The 14,569-nt window shown below is 47.0% G+C and overlaps 3 protein-coding genes across 17 annotated transcripts in view; 2 read left to right on the top strand and 1 right to left on the bottom strand.

The window, feature by feature from the left end:
• Window positions 1-8,554, bottom strand: part of ATG13 (autophagy related 13) — a 29,242-nt gene extending 20,688 nt beyond the window's left edge. For 8 of the 9 annotated variants that reach the window (XM_005480062.4, XM_074543060.1, XM_005480063.4 and 5 more), the window contains exons 1-5: window positions 5,086-5,138; window positions 2,684-2,765; window positions 1,738-1,818; window positions 992-1,111; window positions 422-468 (exon numbers count right to left, since the gene is read on the bottom strand). In XM_005480062.4, coding sequence (XP_005480119.1) covers window positions 422-468; window positions 992-1,111; window positions 1,738-1,818; window positions 2,684-2,752 — 317 coding nt within the window. In that variant the 5' untranslated portion in view covers window positions 2,753-2,765; window positions 5,086-5,138. Of the gene's footprint in view, window positions 1-421; window positions 469-991; window positions 1,112-1,737; window positions 1,819-2,683; window positions 2,766-5,085; window positions 5,139-8,495 lie in introns of those variants that run through there. The other variant, XM_074543059.1, reaches the window with a different exon arrangement.
• Window positions 8,555-8,981: 427 nt separating this feature from the next.
• Window positions 8,982-11,525, top strand: HARBI1 (harbinger transposase derived 1). Of its 5 annotated transcripts, none has more exons than XM_074543069.1 (3): window positions 8,982-9,120; window positions 9,488-10,219; window positions 10,797-11,525. In XM_074543069.1, exons 2-3 carry the CDS (start codon window positions 9,550-9,552, stop codon window positions 11,171-11,173), a joined length of 1,047 nt encoding a protein of 348 aa, XP_074399170.1. In that variant the 5' UTR covers window positions 8,982-9,120; window positions 9,488-9,549; the 3' UTR covers window positions 11,174-11,525. The 5 variants fall into 5 exon arrangements, with proteins under 5 accessions (XP_074399170.1, XP_074399171.1, XP_005480115.1 ...); XM_074543070.1 differs by lacking the exon at window positions 8,982-9,120 and adding an exon at window positions 9,167-9,296; XM_005480058.3 differs by lacking the exon at window positions 8,982-9,120 and adding an exon at window positions 9,194-9,323.
• Window positions 11,526-14,236: 2,711 nt separating this feature from the next.
• The window catches only part of AMBRA1 (autophagy and beclin 1 regulator 1), a 126,627-nt gene continuing 126,294 nt past the window's right edge, over window positions 14,237-14,569 (top strand). For 2 of the 3 annotated variants that reach the window (XM_005480053.4, XM_014265467.3), the window contains exon 1: window positions 14,237-14,390. The gene's annotated coding sequence lies outside the window, so the exon portion shown is untranslated. The remainder of the gene's footprint in view (window positions 14,391-14,569) is intronic. The other variant, XM_074543058.1, reaches the window with a different exon arrangement.

Here is a 14,569-nt window from a genome sequence, read left to right as displayed (position 1 = left end):
AGTTATTTAATTTTATTGCCAAAATGATGAATAAAGCCCCAGTGTGGCTACCTGTACTGACCAACCAGCTAAGCATCCTGCTTCAACCTAGTCACCTGCTGTAGAAGAAATTGCTGAAAAATGCCATGCAGCTTCCTACTAAACAGAGACACCTTTTCAATATGAAAGAACATTTGTCATTACTGAGACTGATTTCTTGTATCTGAGGAAACCTACTAGTTGTAATGGAGGAATGAAGAAGGAATTAAATTACTAGTTTTCATTCTTGACACTGGTGTTTAAAGAGATTGACTGCTGCTCTAGACAAAGAGAAGAGTTCCCTCTGGAGTGCCCCTGGCCACACAGCCAGGATGTGCTCATGGATTAACCACATGTGCCCGCTGCATCAGCTACCAACTACAAACACAAAGAATGCACTTACTTTTCATTCATTTCCAGACACCAAATTTCCAGCTCCATGGAGTCCCCCTGGATCAGAGAAAAGACGGCAAACAAAGACTCATTTCAGAACACAGACCTGTTCAAATCTCATTAGTGATCAGAAGTGGCCACACCTCTCAATAGTTTGTCTCCTGGCTCCCACTTTCTTGTGATGCAATGATAGAAAAAAGTGCACTGGAAGTGTCCCTGCACAATTGTATCACCTGAGGGAATACCTTTTTCAGAATGCCTAAGTTCTTCATGGGCTAAGAAAGTAGTTTCTTAAAATTTAAGAATTTAATTTTCTTAAAAAATTTAGATTTTTCTGCTGTGTCTGTTGTGAAAAATCACAACAGATTTTTCTGTTGTGTGTTTGGCCTCAGATTTTTGCAGTGAATTGCTTCTGCTAAACAATAAATTTCATTTCATTAGCATATCACCTAACTTAATAAAATTCAGATATTCTCACATAGTCTTGGATTAAAGGGCAGGAGCTCTCATAGTTGGCTTAAGATTCAGGCAGAAAACCCCACAAACAAAAAAAGGGCATCTGTTTTGACTCAGTTCTCACCTCTGAGGTTTTGAGAGAAATCTCCACACACATAGACCGTCCAACAGCGGGCAGCTGTCCTGCCAGGGCTTTCTTTGCTTCATGAGTAACCTCTGGTATATCTTTGATTGCCAAATTGAACTGCAGAATCAAAGAGATGGTTCCATTTTTTTTATTTCTTTGAAAAACTGTGTGATGGTACATTTCAGACAGGCTCACAGACCCATATATAACGTACTAGGTCAGCGTCCACTGAAATATTTATGAAACAGAAAATTCCCAGCTGGGTTCAAGCTTTTCATATTTACAAAGATTCCCTTGGCTGCTAATTCAACCGTTTTTCTTATTCCTGCTATAAAAAATATACTCCTTTTCCCCTGCTTCAGTCCTATCTTCATCCACAGAGTATCCTGAATCTTTTCAATTTTAATAACGCCAAATACTAAAATGTCCTGAATTGCAGAGTAGCAAACTTCTGACAGAAATAGAACTCATCACCCCACCCCCAAGCAGATCTTGGAAATGTGCCTTAGCTGACAGGAGCTGCTGAGAGGCATTATTTCTCTTTCTCCTCATCAGCCTGTAAGAGTCCAGAGTGATTTGCTGCACGTGAACAACCACCAACCCCCTGCAACATCACCAACATAACTCCATATAGTACCTACTCTGTGGATAATTATTATTGTCTGCACAAGACTGTAATAATCACATGGTGTTCTCAGCACACACACAGAGTTATGGAGTGGCTTTAAAAAATAAGACCTTACCCAGTCAGAACCTGTTGGGGAGGATGACGAGCGGGTACAGATTTTCTCTCCAAGTCGGGCCTGGACAATTACTTGTACTGTCTGGAACAGAAATAAAAGGATACTTAGTGATGTTCTGGGCTCAGCACCAGCTCTGAGCCTCAGTTCAGAGCCTGAGCTACACAAGCTCCGAGTGAAAAAGATGAAAGGGCTGACCAGGATGTAGAGAAGTAGAGTTTGCTACACTGTTCTTCAGTTCCAATAACTTTAAATTATTACATGTAATAGGCAAATGTATTTCAGAAAGAAAATCATTTTAGGCTGACCTTTCGCTGTAACAACACTAAGAAACAAAGTCAACTTTGCAATCAGGATTTTCAGTTTTCAATAGAAAATTCAGAAAAATTTACAAAAATATCCCAGGCCTGGACAACTAAAGACAAACGAGTCTGTACGTTTAGACCAAAGCCATTGTCAGATTATCTACTTGCACCTATGTATGAAGTGAGGCCAAATTTTATAATTACATATCAGCATCATTCAAAAGAACATTCTGGTATTATTGTTTTTGGATGCAATATAAAAATTTAGATGGGCTGAAAGAGTGGAGTCCAGCAGATAAACTACCTAAAAGCTGGTGGTTAGACATGCTGCTAGAAACCCAAAGCTGACAGAGGTCTGAAGTGCCTACAGCTGATTCTAAAGCAGGATTTTTCTGGAGGATGGAAGAGGATTTGAGGGTAGAAAAAAGGGGAAAATATGTTTTTCTAGTTGTTCTCAGGAATCTCTTAAATTTGACATCAGCTCTTCTTGCTTTGTTCTTCAGCAAAACAAAACAAAACAAAACAAAAGAAACAACAAACCCAAACCTCAATCTTGTTACTCTAGCCACACCAAGGACGTCATTTGTTTTGTGGCATTTTTTAAACAAGGAAGAAGAGGCATTTGTCCAAAGAAGAAAAATTACCTTTAAAGCAAAAAATTTGATGAACTTGTCCAGGTCCTTCCTGTCCTGGGAACTGAGATCAGTGTCCATTGCATATGGCAATCTGAAATATAGCACAGGTCTGGGAATGAAGTCTTCTTCAAGCTTTCTGTTTAGATTTCAAAATATTTTTGCCATTAGAGGCCATCTCAAAAGAAATTATAAATACCAAAGTGCTCTACCTGTCAAAATCCAAACATGCTAAAAACTTTGGGATGTGAGTGTGTGGTGTAAATGCACATTGATAGTTTATCTGGTCAGTGCAAAGATCAAAAAATTAAAAAAAAACAAAGAATGCTCACAATTAAAACTCAGTACAAGTTCTTCAATTTTGCTAGCTTAATTTAAAAAAGCAAAACAAACAAACAAAAAAAACAGAACACCCCAATACCACAATGACTGCATTCTATGCCCAGCTAACCATCAGACATGGAGGTCTCTGCTTCAGAAATAATGTATCTTTAGCTATCAGCACTGGTCAAAACCAAGCCAAATTGTTTTCTTGAGCTTGAAATTCTTAGAACAATATTTCAGTGGCATTTCAGCAGAAATCTCTATTTTAAACCATTGCTAAAACAGGGTACACTGCTTATTTACTTTCAATACTTCGTACTTGAAGTAAAATTATACAGCTACAAAATTTATCTACAACCAACTGAAACGACAAATTTTTGTCAAGAAATAGACCAAAATCATCTGTTCACTTCTCTTGAAAGCTCTGATAATACATACTTAGCTTTCACATTGACACTGCCTTGTTTTTCAAAATACAATTGTTTCTAGGAACACAATGAACTTGCATAGCGTCTGAAGCAGGGCAGGGCAAGGCACTAATCCTGTTTTTGTCACCATCATGTCACATGGCCTGGGATAAATCACAATTCTTCTGTCTCTCAGTTTCTTCACATGTAAGTTAATAATCATATAGAGACCACTGGGGAGGAAGGCCTTAATTAGCAGCACTCATTGTAGCTTTTGCTTGGAAGCCTTCAAAGCATGAATTCCCCCTTAGCCCCGCTGCAGTTGTGGGCCAGCTAATCAGCCTGAGGCAGCTCGTCAGGCACGCCGCATTTACGGAACGCGCTGCTCCTCGCAGGAATGCCGGCCCGCTGAGGTCAGGGGCACCAGCAGCTGCTGTGCACAACGTTATTCAGTGCCCCGTCATTGGGCAAAGACTGAACTTACTGCAAGGTATGCTGCTTATGCAAATGGAAGCTTGCAGGGCAAAGGGGCCAATAGCCCTGTTCACACAGAAAATAGAGAATCTTTCATGACCATGCAGTACTTCTGTTTAAAATATCACATTAATGACAGTAAAGCCCAATGCTTCAGGAGCATCAATCAAAAAGGGCTGCAAGATAAGAGTACTGCAATTTACAGAGCATTTTATAGAGAACAGTGCTGCTTTCTGAATGACTCCATAAAAAGAAAGCTGCCCTTACAGAATATTTGAAAGTTCCTAGGCTACATTCATACCACATCTGCTTAAGCTGTATTGTTCTCATTACAAATTAGAATTTGAAAACTAACAACACAAGTGATTCAATATCAGATGCATTTTCAAATTATCCTTTGGATATTTCAACCTCATTATTGAAACTGTTATCCTTTCTTTCCCTGCATTTACCTCCACTAGACAGATTACAGACCCTTTCCACTGTGGGGGGTGCAAAAAAAGGCAGCATTTAAAGTGTTTGACACAGTACTCAAAATTTAAAAAACCCAACCCTTTAGTACAGACAGGTACCACTACAAAAAAAACCACAAATCCCCCCAAACAAGCAAACAAACAAAACCCCAGGCAAGAACAACCTGTTGTTATTATTTTGACTTAATTAAGTACAGCACTGTAGGGGCCGAGGGGATCGGAGATCTTTGACAAACCTGGCTGATATAGGCAACAAAATACCGCATCAAAAAATATGTTTTCCTCAGCAAAGAGAATACTGACATTTAAATACTAAAAAACAACTCATACTGCCTTTTAATGTGAAAAGTGATATGTGACCCCTGCAGAAATATGCAAGGAAGTATATATCCCGATATGGTGGGAGAGCTGTCAAATAGAACACCCACATTTGCCTTTTGAGGCTGGAAAAAACTGATACCAACTATTTCAAGATACTTGGGAACTAATGGAAGGTGTTAGGCTCGCTGGTCTGTTAGGAAAGGAAACAAAGATGACCATCAGCATGGCTCCATGTGCAGTACAGGAATTTGTTGTGATGACCCAAATATCTCTAGAGGAGAGAAACAACCACCAGAGGATTCAAAAAAATGAGAGCCTCATGGCTCTGCCCTGCTGCAGCAGAACTGGGATTCTTCCTGGAAGATCTGAAACTACCTGTAACATTCATCAAACATTTGGAGATTCATACTGTTACCTCTCAAGCTCCAAATGCCAGCAACAGTTAACCCACCAGAGTCCAAAGCAGAGCAGAAAGTATCACGCAAGGTTTCCTGGAAAGGAATAAATAATTTCATGGGAAAACTGGGACTTTGGAACTCAGCTCCTGAAATGTCTAAAGGCTCTTATCTAACAGCCATAATCTCATTTTTGTAGGAGGGTCTCTGGTGATTGCCTGAGACCTTCTAAAGCTTAGAACAGTATTCACCTTTAGAATCAGTCTTGGTAAGAGTTAAGATGGAGCTAGAATTACAGCAAACTTGTTTTTTACAAAAATTCTTTGGTACTTTCAGGTTAGCTGCCACAGCTGACATGAAGAGGAAGGAAATTCTTTAAACTGAGTTCCACCAAACTCAATCAACTTCTCCCATCCAGTACGTTGCAATGCCAGCATGGCTCTTTGTTAAGTGCTACTGCACAGGCCTATGCTTAACTTAAGGATAACACAGGCTCATTTTACACTTAATAACAACTAGAGGGCAATAACTTTTGGTCTAGGTTAGAAAAATACAGATGATTGATCTCCCCTCAACCAGGTAATCCCTTAAGTAAACTAATATATTCACTAGCACACGATGCTTTTTGCTTTGTCTCCCACTTCCTTCAACACCCGTTTTTATACTGTTGCCTTTATTTATATGCCTTTGTCTTCACTTTACTGGAACAGAAAGATCAGAAACAGCAAAGGAGAACTGCCTCATGTGGCTCTCTTGACTAAATCCTTATTCCTTCTCCCAAGGTTGAGACAGATTTTATCCAACAGCTTAACATCTAAGTTGTGCCCTATACACTCTACTGCTATTTATACCCTCCTTCTCTGAGGAGAAGGACACATCAGCATAAGGTGATGGCGCTGTTCGCGTGATGCAAGGAACTGCAAGAGCCCTCCCCTTAATGCCTCGGCAGAACCGAGAGGAACTACAACGACCGGCACGCCGTGCTCCGAGCCCTGAGCCCTGCTCCGTGCTCCGAGCCCTGCTCCGTGCTCCGAGCTCCGAGCCCTGCTCCGTGCTCCGAGCCCCGAGCCCTGCTCCGTGCTCCGAGCCCCGAGCCCTGCTCCGTGCTCCGAGCCCCGAGCCCTGCTCCGTGCTCCGAGCCCCGAGCCCTGCTCCGTGCTCCCAGCCCTGCTCCATGCTCCGTGCTCCGAGCCCTGCTCCGAGCTGAGCTCCGAGCCCTGCTCCGTGCTCCGAGCCCTGCTCCGTGCTCCCAGCCCCGCTCCGAGCCGAGCTCCGAGCTCCCAGCCCCGCTCCGAGCCGAGCTCCGAGCTCCCAGCCGAGAGCCCCGCTGGCGGCAGGCACCTGTAACCCGTCACACAGCAGCTGCACGGCAACACCGGGGATCACCGGAATTACATTACGTGTTCCATGCACGGGAATTGAGCCAGTGCATCTCTCTGACACCTACAGAAACAGGAAAGGAGCAGAAGCACCTGACACACACCAGGCATTATTATGGCTGCTGGGGAAAGCATATAGAGGCTGCTTCCATCAACTCCTATATTTCTGAGCCATGGCTGCTACAACTTAAAGTTACCTTGCTTTCTTTTCAACCAGACCTTCATCAACACAAAATAATTACTCATGGTTCTTCTGCCAGAGTGAAACTGAAAAGACAAGAGGGAAGAAACCAGAGTGGGCATGGCTGTAAGGAGAGGGCTGTGGACAGCTCTCATCCCAGATCTTCGTTCCCAGTTACGGGACTGTGCGCCGCAGACTGCACTCCTTGCCCGTACCACTCATCCAGAACTTCTTTTTTAATACAGGACCAAATTCAATCTCCAAGAATGCACTATGAGAAGCCCAGAAAAGCCTCGTTGAATCATGCAGTAAACAAGAAGCACATGGAAGTTTTTGAAGCTTTTAAGAGCTCCTAGAACAGGTCCTCCCTTCAATGAACAAGAAGCTTCACTGCAAGCAGGTATTTTGAGCACACTAATAAGTGACTATATAAAGATCTTCATAAACATAGTGCTCTGTTTCAAGACTGAGCCTGCAAGTCAAACTCCAGTATCCTACAATTACTGAAAATTAATCTCCATTTTGCCTTCTTAGTAGATTAGTCAGAAACCTAGGGAGAACTAGCAAACAGTTCTAAGTGTGAAGGTGTGACATTCTCATTCTTTAAAGTTTGTGGATTTTTTAAAAAGAAAATATTAAATTCTATAGCAGAATAGAATAAATTCAATAGCAGAAAAACTGCTTCACATAATATAAACATTCTGAGGTGATCAAAGCCTCTGTAGTTCACTGTATGCTCAAGTCTTGACTGATAAAGAGGTAATTTTTCCTCCTGATCAGGAAACAGATTCACTTTTTAACCAATAACTCTGCAGCTTAGTAAATACCTTACCTAAAGCCAGCACAGCCAGCTCCACTGACTTAGAAAAAAAAATAAGTAATTCCTGTTGACCAGCAGTTACATTCTGTACTTTCCTAAGGTCTAAAAATGGTATCAGTCCAAAGGTCCATCCTCTCAGTTTGTTTGTCAAGCCAAAGTATACAGACTAAACCAGAATCTGCTTCTACATACCCTGCACTATAATCACCAACACAATCACCACCGCTCAACTATTGTTTGAACCCATGTTCAGAAATGTTAAGATTATACAATACCATATAAGCAAAATAAAGTGATCCTGTATGATCCTTCTGGACATCTACAGACAGCCTGGCTCATTTGAAAAACTTATTTCTTGCCACAAGAAGGAAGGGTCCTCCAGGTCAGGCCACTCCTGCAATAATTTGGAGATGCTCTAAACTTTATTTAGACAGCCAACTAATTTTCAGCTAAGGCAGTAATTTGCCGTGTTTTTCCCCCTTGGTATGTGCCTAGTCATATCACTTTTGGGATTTGTAAGTAGGCAGTTTGTAGGCTTAGTCCAAAGAGTCCCTTTTCTACCTATTCACTGACATGGAAGATGTCTCTGCTCCCACTGAATCCACGGGAACGACTCTGACTATGCCCTGAGAGCCACACCTCCCACAGGAAAGAAAGATACGACCACCTGTAAACCCCTTCTCTTTCCCAGCACATCACGAACTCGCGCCTCACAGGAAGACTATACGAGACCATAAAATGGAGCGTGCGGTCTCAGATCCCACTGTTCCCAACAGGCTGTGAAGCATTTTGATTTGAAATGACCACCTGCTGAGATTACAGCGGGCCACATCTTTCCCAGGCTCCACTGACAGCCACCAGTCGTTAGGAAAACGAATCGCAGCCGACACGCGGCTGTCGGGAACCGAACCCCGCGAGCAGCGAAGCAAAGTAAAACGGAGACGCGAAGCCGCAGCCAAAGGTTTAAGACGCGCATCACAGCCCCCTCCCCTGGAAGGGCCTTCCGCAGGCTCGCGGAGCCCCAGCCCTGCCCTGCGGGGGCCGCGGTACCTGCGCGGGGCCGGCAGTGCTGGCGGCGCGGCGGCTCATCCCGTGCGGGGCCCGCTCCGCCGCCGCGCCCCGGCGCCTCCTCCGCGCCCCGACCGGGCACGGGGAGAGCCCCGCGGCCCCGGGGCCGCGACCGCCGCCTCCAAGCCCCGAAGCCGCTCCGGGGCTCCGGCCGGCGCCCCTCCTCCTCCTCGTTCCCGGCCCGGGGGTCTCGCCGCGGGTGTCAGCGCCGGCGGGGATGCGCGGCCGGCGGCGGGGGCCGGGCCGGGGCTGCCGCTGCCCTCAGAGCCGCGGGCTGCGCCGCGCCGCCGTCATCACCGTCGCCATCGCTGCTGTTTGTTTTCATCCGCTGCGGGCGGGGGGGGGAAGGAAGGAAGGAGGAAGGGAGGGAAGAAGGGAGGTGCCTGAGCGTCCGCACCGGCACTTTCGGCACGCAGCCAGCCGCCGCTTCCCGCCCGCCCGCGGCGCGCTGAGCCCACAGTCCGGGGAGGCGGGAGGTCGCCAGGCCTAGAAAAGCGGGGCAGCGCCCGGTGCCCCTCCCGCTGGTAGCCCCTTGCCTGTGGCGAATCTGTCGCGGCGAATGCGGGGCCGGACCGGCGGAGGCCGCCTGGGAGCGGCCGCGGAGCCGGTAAGGGCTGGGACGGCTCCGGCGGAGGTTGCGCGGCCCGCGGGGTGTGGGGCGCCCGGCAGGGGCAGCGCTCGCCGGGGCTGCGAGACCGCCCGCCGGGCTGCCCGCGGCTCGTGTCTGCCGTGCCCCGGACAGGGTGACTGGGGACGGCTCCAGCTCCCTCTCCGCCGCGGGAGGTAAATTCCTGTCAGCGCCCCGCAGAGGTGAGGGCTCCGCGGTGAGTCCACCTGGCTGCTGTTGTATTTAAAAGCAGAAAAAGAAAAGTTAAAAGGGCACCTGGATGATCAGACTGAAAGGAAAATGGTAACGGAGTCTGATGAGCTCACCAGTAACAACTGTTCTGAGTATCCTCTTTTGCTTTATGCAGGTGAAGCCTCTGGGAAAGCCCTGTCAGAGGGGAGCCCCAGGGGACGCCTCTGGCCTTCAGCCATGGCCGTGCCTATCGCGGTTCTTGACTGCGACCTCTTGCTCTATGGCCGCGGACACAGGACTTTGGATCGCTTCAAGCTGGAGGATGTCACGGATGAGTATCTAGTATCCACGTACGGCTTTCCCCGACAGTTCATTTGCTACCTGGTGGATCTCCTGGGAGCCACGCTCTCACGCCCTACACAGCGATCCAGGGCCATCAGTCCAGAGACGCAAATCCTTGCTGCATTGGGTTTCTATACCTCTGGCTCCTTCCAGACTCGCATGGGGGATGCTATGGGCATTAGCCAAGCCTCGATGAGCCGCTGTGTTGCCAATGTAACCGAGGCACTGGTGGAAAGAGCCTCACAGTTCATTCACTTTCCTAAAGATGAAGCTACTGTACAGACCCTGAAGGATGACTTTTATGCGCTGGCAGGAATGCCGGGAGTGCTGGGGGTGGTTGACTGCACCCACGTGGCAATCAAAGCGCCAAATGCTGAGGACCTGTCCTATGTGAACCGAAAGGGTCTCCATTCCCTGAACTGCCTCATGGTGTGTGATTCCAGAGGAGTCCTCCTTAGTGCTGAAACGCACTGGCCAGGCAGCCTGCCTGACTGCACGGTGTTAGAGCAGGCGGCCCTCACAAGCCAGTTTGAAACTGAGCTACATAAAGACGGCTGGCTACTTGGTAAGTCAGCTTTTCATGACTTTTAGTAGAAAGTCAATTGTCTCATATATTGTCTCCTTACTCTGGGCACGAGAGATATGTTTACTTTCAGTTGCTTTCCTGCGAATTGCTTTGAGATTTATGACTCAGTTTGGACTACCCTTATCTTGGAAGCTTAGAACATTAACTTCTATTCTGTGTTTAAGTGTTCTAAGCTTAGAACATTAACTTCTATCTGTTTTACGGTCTGATTATTGTATGTATTAATCTTCAGTCATTTTGTTAATAGCTTTCTTTCAGTATTCTACACCTTTCCATGCTGAATTATGCAATTTTTAAATCTAGGTACTGCGCTGTCCAACTGTTTCCCCTTGTTTTATGCAGTAGATTAATTCTCTTAAAACTCTTCTGTGGAAAATCTTGTGTAAAACCGAATGCCTTTACTTTGTCACATTTGTAAACCAGAGTTACTTCTTCCATGCCTTCTCTTTTCGCCAGAGGAAGAACTTATTCTGTATCTGCTGTACCAGTAAGCCAGGCTGAACTGTGTGGCCAGCTGTAGGTGTGTAACCTGTCCCGCTCCTTTCCCGGCTCACAGGTGACAGCTCCTTCCTGCTGCGGACGTGGCTGCTGACCCCTCTGCACATTCCCGAGACGCCCGCCGAGTACCGCTACAACATGGCCCATTCCGCCACTCACAACGTCATCGAGCGCACCTTCAGAACCATTCGCTCGCGGTTCCGCTGCCTCGACGGCTCCAAAGGCACCCTGCAGTATTCTCCAGAGAAGTCCAGCCACATCATTCTGGCCTGCTGCGTGCTTCATAACATCTCTCTGCAGCATGGGCTGGACGTGTGGTCTGCACCAGCCACGGGACACATGGAACAGTCAGAAGAAGAATACGAGCAAATGGAATCGGTGGACTCGGAAGCCTGTCGTGTTCGTCAGGAGCTTTTACTTACTCATTTTAGCTAATGTTGTGACAGAGAGAAGGCTTTTAACAGTTCAGCTGGGAAGTTATCTGGAGCAAATATGCCCCTTCCTCTTCTTTAAGCCTGTAAAGACTTAAGCGGATGTGAGACGCGAAGAAATATACTCTCTTCATTTCAGGCAAATTTCCAAACTGCTCTCAATCTCTCCAGAGATTCAGTTTAATTGGGACATTTTTGCTGTCATGATGCCTACAGGCACCCCATTCACTTGAGAACAACGACTAATGTGACAACAGTGGGAAAATTATGGAAATTGTCTTTTATAGTGATGGAAAATTTGTAAACCTTGCACTGTTTTACAAAGCAACAATTCTATTCCACTGTGTAACTCAAAACACTTATGATTGATTTTTTTAAACAGTATTTTGCAGAAATTAAATTTCCACATGAGCTCCTTTCTACTATGAATTCATGAGCAGCAAAGCAAACATTTGTATTTTTGTTTGCAGGTATAAATTCTTGCTCAACACCATTTTGCCATTTTGCACATCTCACATACTCCAGTAATTTCTCTGAAAGCTGGCAGCTGTGTTCTGGGAGGGGTCTGGCATTTTTCTGGGCACACACTAGTGCTTGTACATATCTAGAGGGACTGAACATTCTTTCTTTCCCAAACAGGCTGGAGAAGATGTTAAGCTGTGGTGACTCTTTGGGTACTTGACAGACATCAGGAAATGGTCTAGTGGAGGTGAGGCTGATTTGCTCCTGCAGCAGGAAACTGGTTGTCTTGGTGGCTGCTGTAAAAGAAACACCAAGGACTGACTGGGTCACAGAGATTGAACTGATTGCAAAAGTTCTCCTCTTAGATCAAAGCAGAAGTGTGGAAAGGCTGCTCTAGCACTGCTGGCAATCTACTTCTTCAGGGGAACAAGATGACCGATGCACACAGTTGTTGCTGGCACGAGGCTGAGCAGTTTCCTGGAAATGTTCTCTTTCTAAAAGGCACATGTGTTTCCAAGGATCTCATGACAGCAGTCTAAGAAAATTTTGTTTCTTAGATTTTATTGTTTACTGGGCAGTAAATGTAACAAAAGTGGTAGGGAATGCAGAAAACTACAAAACTGTAACTATTTAAAGTAGCAGTGATACTGCCTGGCATTGTGGATGTGTCCTTTTAGAGGAAGCGAGTCTGGATCATGCCCCACATTTGATGAATACAAGAGTACGGGACAGGTTCGCAGTGCAGGGTGGAGATGCAGGGCTAGATACACTGCCAGGTTTGCAGTGGCAGTAAGCACTTAGTGTCTCACAGAAAACCAGGCATGCTTGATGATGTATAAACAAGATGTTTTCAGAAGCCTCAGTGAGGGCTGTAAAATGTTATGTACAAGGATCTCAGATGTAATTCAGTTTTCTTTATGCAAGGTGTTATACAAGAGCTACTGTTGCTCACTGCAGCAAAACTCCTGCTCCTTTTACCTAGGGAAAAGCAGACAAGCATTGTTTTCTAAAAAAAGCATTTTTAAGGTGAGAGTTGCTGCCATATATGGTGCCTGATGGCTCATAACTGCATCTGACAGTCTGTGCTAAAAATACTGTTCACTAGACCAAAACATCAGCAGACACTGAATGAGCTGTGTGGGTGGTGGTGAGGTCAAGTGAGACTTGGACATGGGTAGGTCCAAACATTGTCACTCAATGACAAGCTGGAGTTTCTCAATTTACGCTATGAATAGCTCTTCCCAGTGTGTGCTGAGGCCAGAGCAGACTCAGAGTGCAGGCACTTCCTGGAACACATTTGCTGCTCAGTTTTGTCTTCTTTCAGCCACTGTCACGTGTGGTAGAGTTTAATCTCAAAACTGATCTCACTGCTTGTCAGTTTGGGCAAAAACTGTGTCAGACCACACTAGACAAAGCCAATCCACTGAGCACTACTCTTACCTGAGTCAGATGTCAGTACCCTTCTCTTAACTCAGGAAATGTAGGGAGCAGTTTCCACCACATACTCCTAAGCAGCTTCCTTCAAAACCATTCACCTAGACTTTTTCTTTTCCCTCAGAAGAGACTATTTTATTTTCCCTCATGAGGCCAAGTTGCTCAGAGCTCCCTCCATCCAACCTGTCCTTGAACACTTCAGGAATGGAGAATTCATAGCTTCTCTGGACAACCTGACAAGTATTCCTGTGCCTCACCACCCTCACAGTAAAGAATTTTCTCTACTATCTAATCTAAACCTACTTTCTGTCAATTTAAAGCCCTTCCCCTTTGTCCTGTCACTACACACTCTTGTAAATCTGGTCTTCCCCATCTTTCCTCTAAGTTCCCTTCAAGTACCAGAAGGCAGCAGTTAGGTCATCCAGAAGCCTTCTCTTCTCCAGGCTGAAAAAAATGTGAAAAAAATTATTTTCTGCAAACTGCTTTGAGATTTGCGATTTGGTTTATACAGAAAATCACGCTGTGAAAAGCCAGTTTCCACAAAGGCGATGGAGGAGTCCTGCAACTTTATTTCTTTTATTTGAATAAAAGGAGAGAGCTGACTGGGCCGCGCCCCCGCGGGGTCACTCAGGGTGTTGGAGGACGCAGCCTCCTTTTATCCCAAACTACCGACTGCACGTTGCCCTCTTCCTTTCCCCATTGCCTGACGTATTGGCAAGGTACAGCCTTCCCCTCCGCCTGCTACATCCTCCCCTGAAGTTCAGGAGCTCGAACTGGTGGGGTTCTGCGACACCCTGGAGACCTCCAGGGCCACTGCTCCGGCACCGGGCCGGTTCTTGCAGTCCCGGGCGTTTGTGAAGACATTAACACCCATTTCTCCTCTTAAGTTTGGACCACCCTTATCTTGGAAATCTACAATAGTAACTTCCAATCTGTTTTATAGAGTCTGACTGTTGTACGTGTTAGTTTACATTCGTCTGTTGAGAGCATTTTTTCAGTATCCCACACCTCTCTAAGCTAAATTATGCAGATTTTAATTCTGGGCTGGGGCGCTGCCCCGCAGTTCTCGGGGCTCGACTGCTCTCTCCTGCCCTCCGTCGCCCCCGGGCGGCGGTGGAAGACCTCGTCGCTCGGCTGGCGCTGCCTGGTGGCGTTCTAGCCTCGGCTGCTCGGGCCTTGCTCCCGCGCTCGGCGCCGCCGCCGTTGGGCCCCGCTCGGCGCTCGGCTGGCCCGCCTGGCCGGAGCTCGGCGCGGCGGCGGCGACGACCGACCGTGGGGCCGCTCCGCCCGCCCGGCCCGGCCCCGCTCCGGCCCCGCCGCTGCAGGTACGCTCTGGGCCTACGCGCGCCGCCGGCCCCGCGCCGAGGCCGCGCTGCCGCTCCCGGGCGGGCGCGGCCGGCCCGCGGCGGCGCCCCGGAAGGCGGCGGTACCGATCCGTGTGAGGCCGCGGCCGGTGGAACGCGGTCGGGAGGGAGGCGGGAGTCGCTGCCGGGGTCTCTGTACG

The sequence above is a fragment of the Zonotrichia albicollis genome, chromosome 6 (assembly GCF_047830755.1).
Source record: "Zonotrichia albicollis isolate bZonAlb1 chromosome 6, bZonAlb1.hap1, whole genome shotgun sequence".
Lineage (NCBI taxonomy): Eukaryota > Metazoa > Chordata > Aves > Passeriformes > Passerellidae > Zonotrichia > Zonotrichia albicollis.
This window is presented reverse-complemented; position numbering and strand designations above follow the sequence as displayed.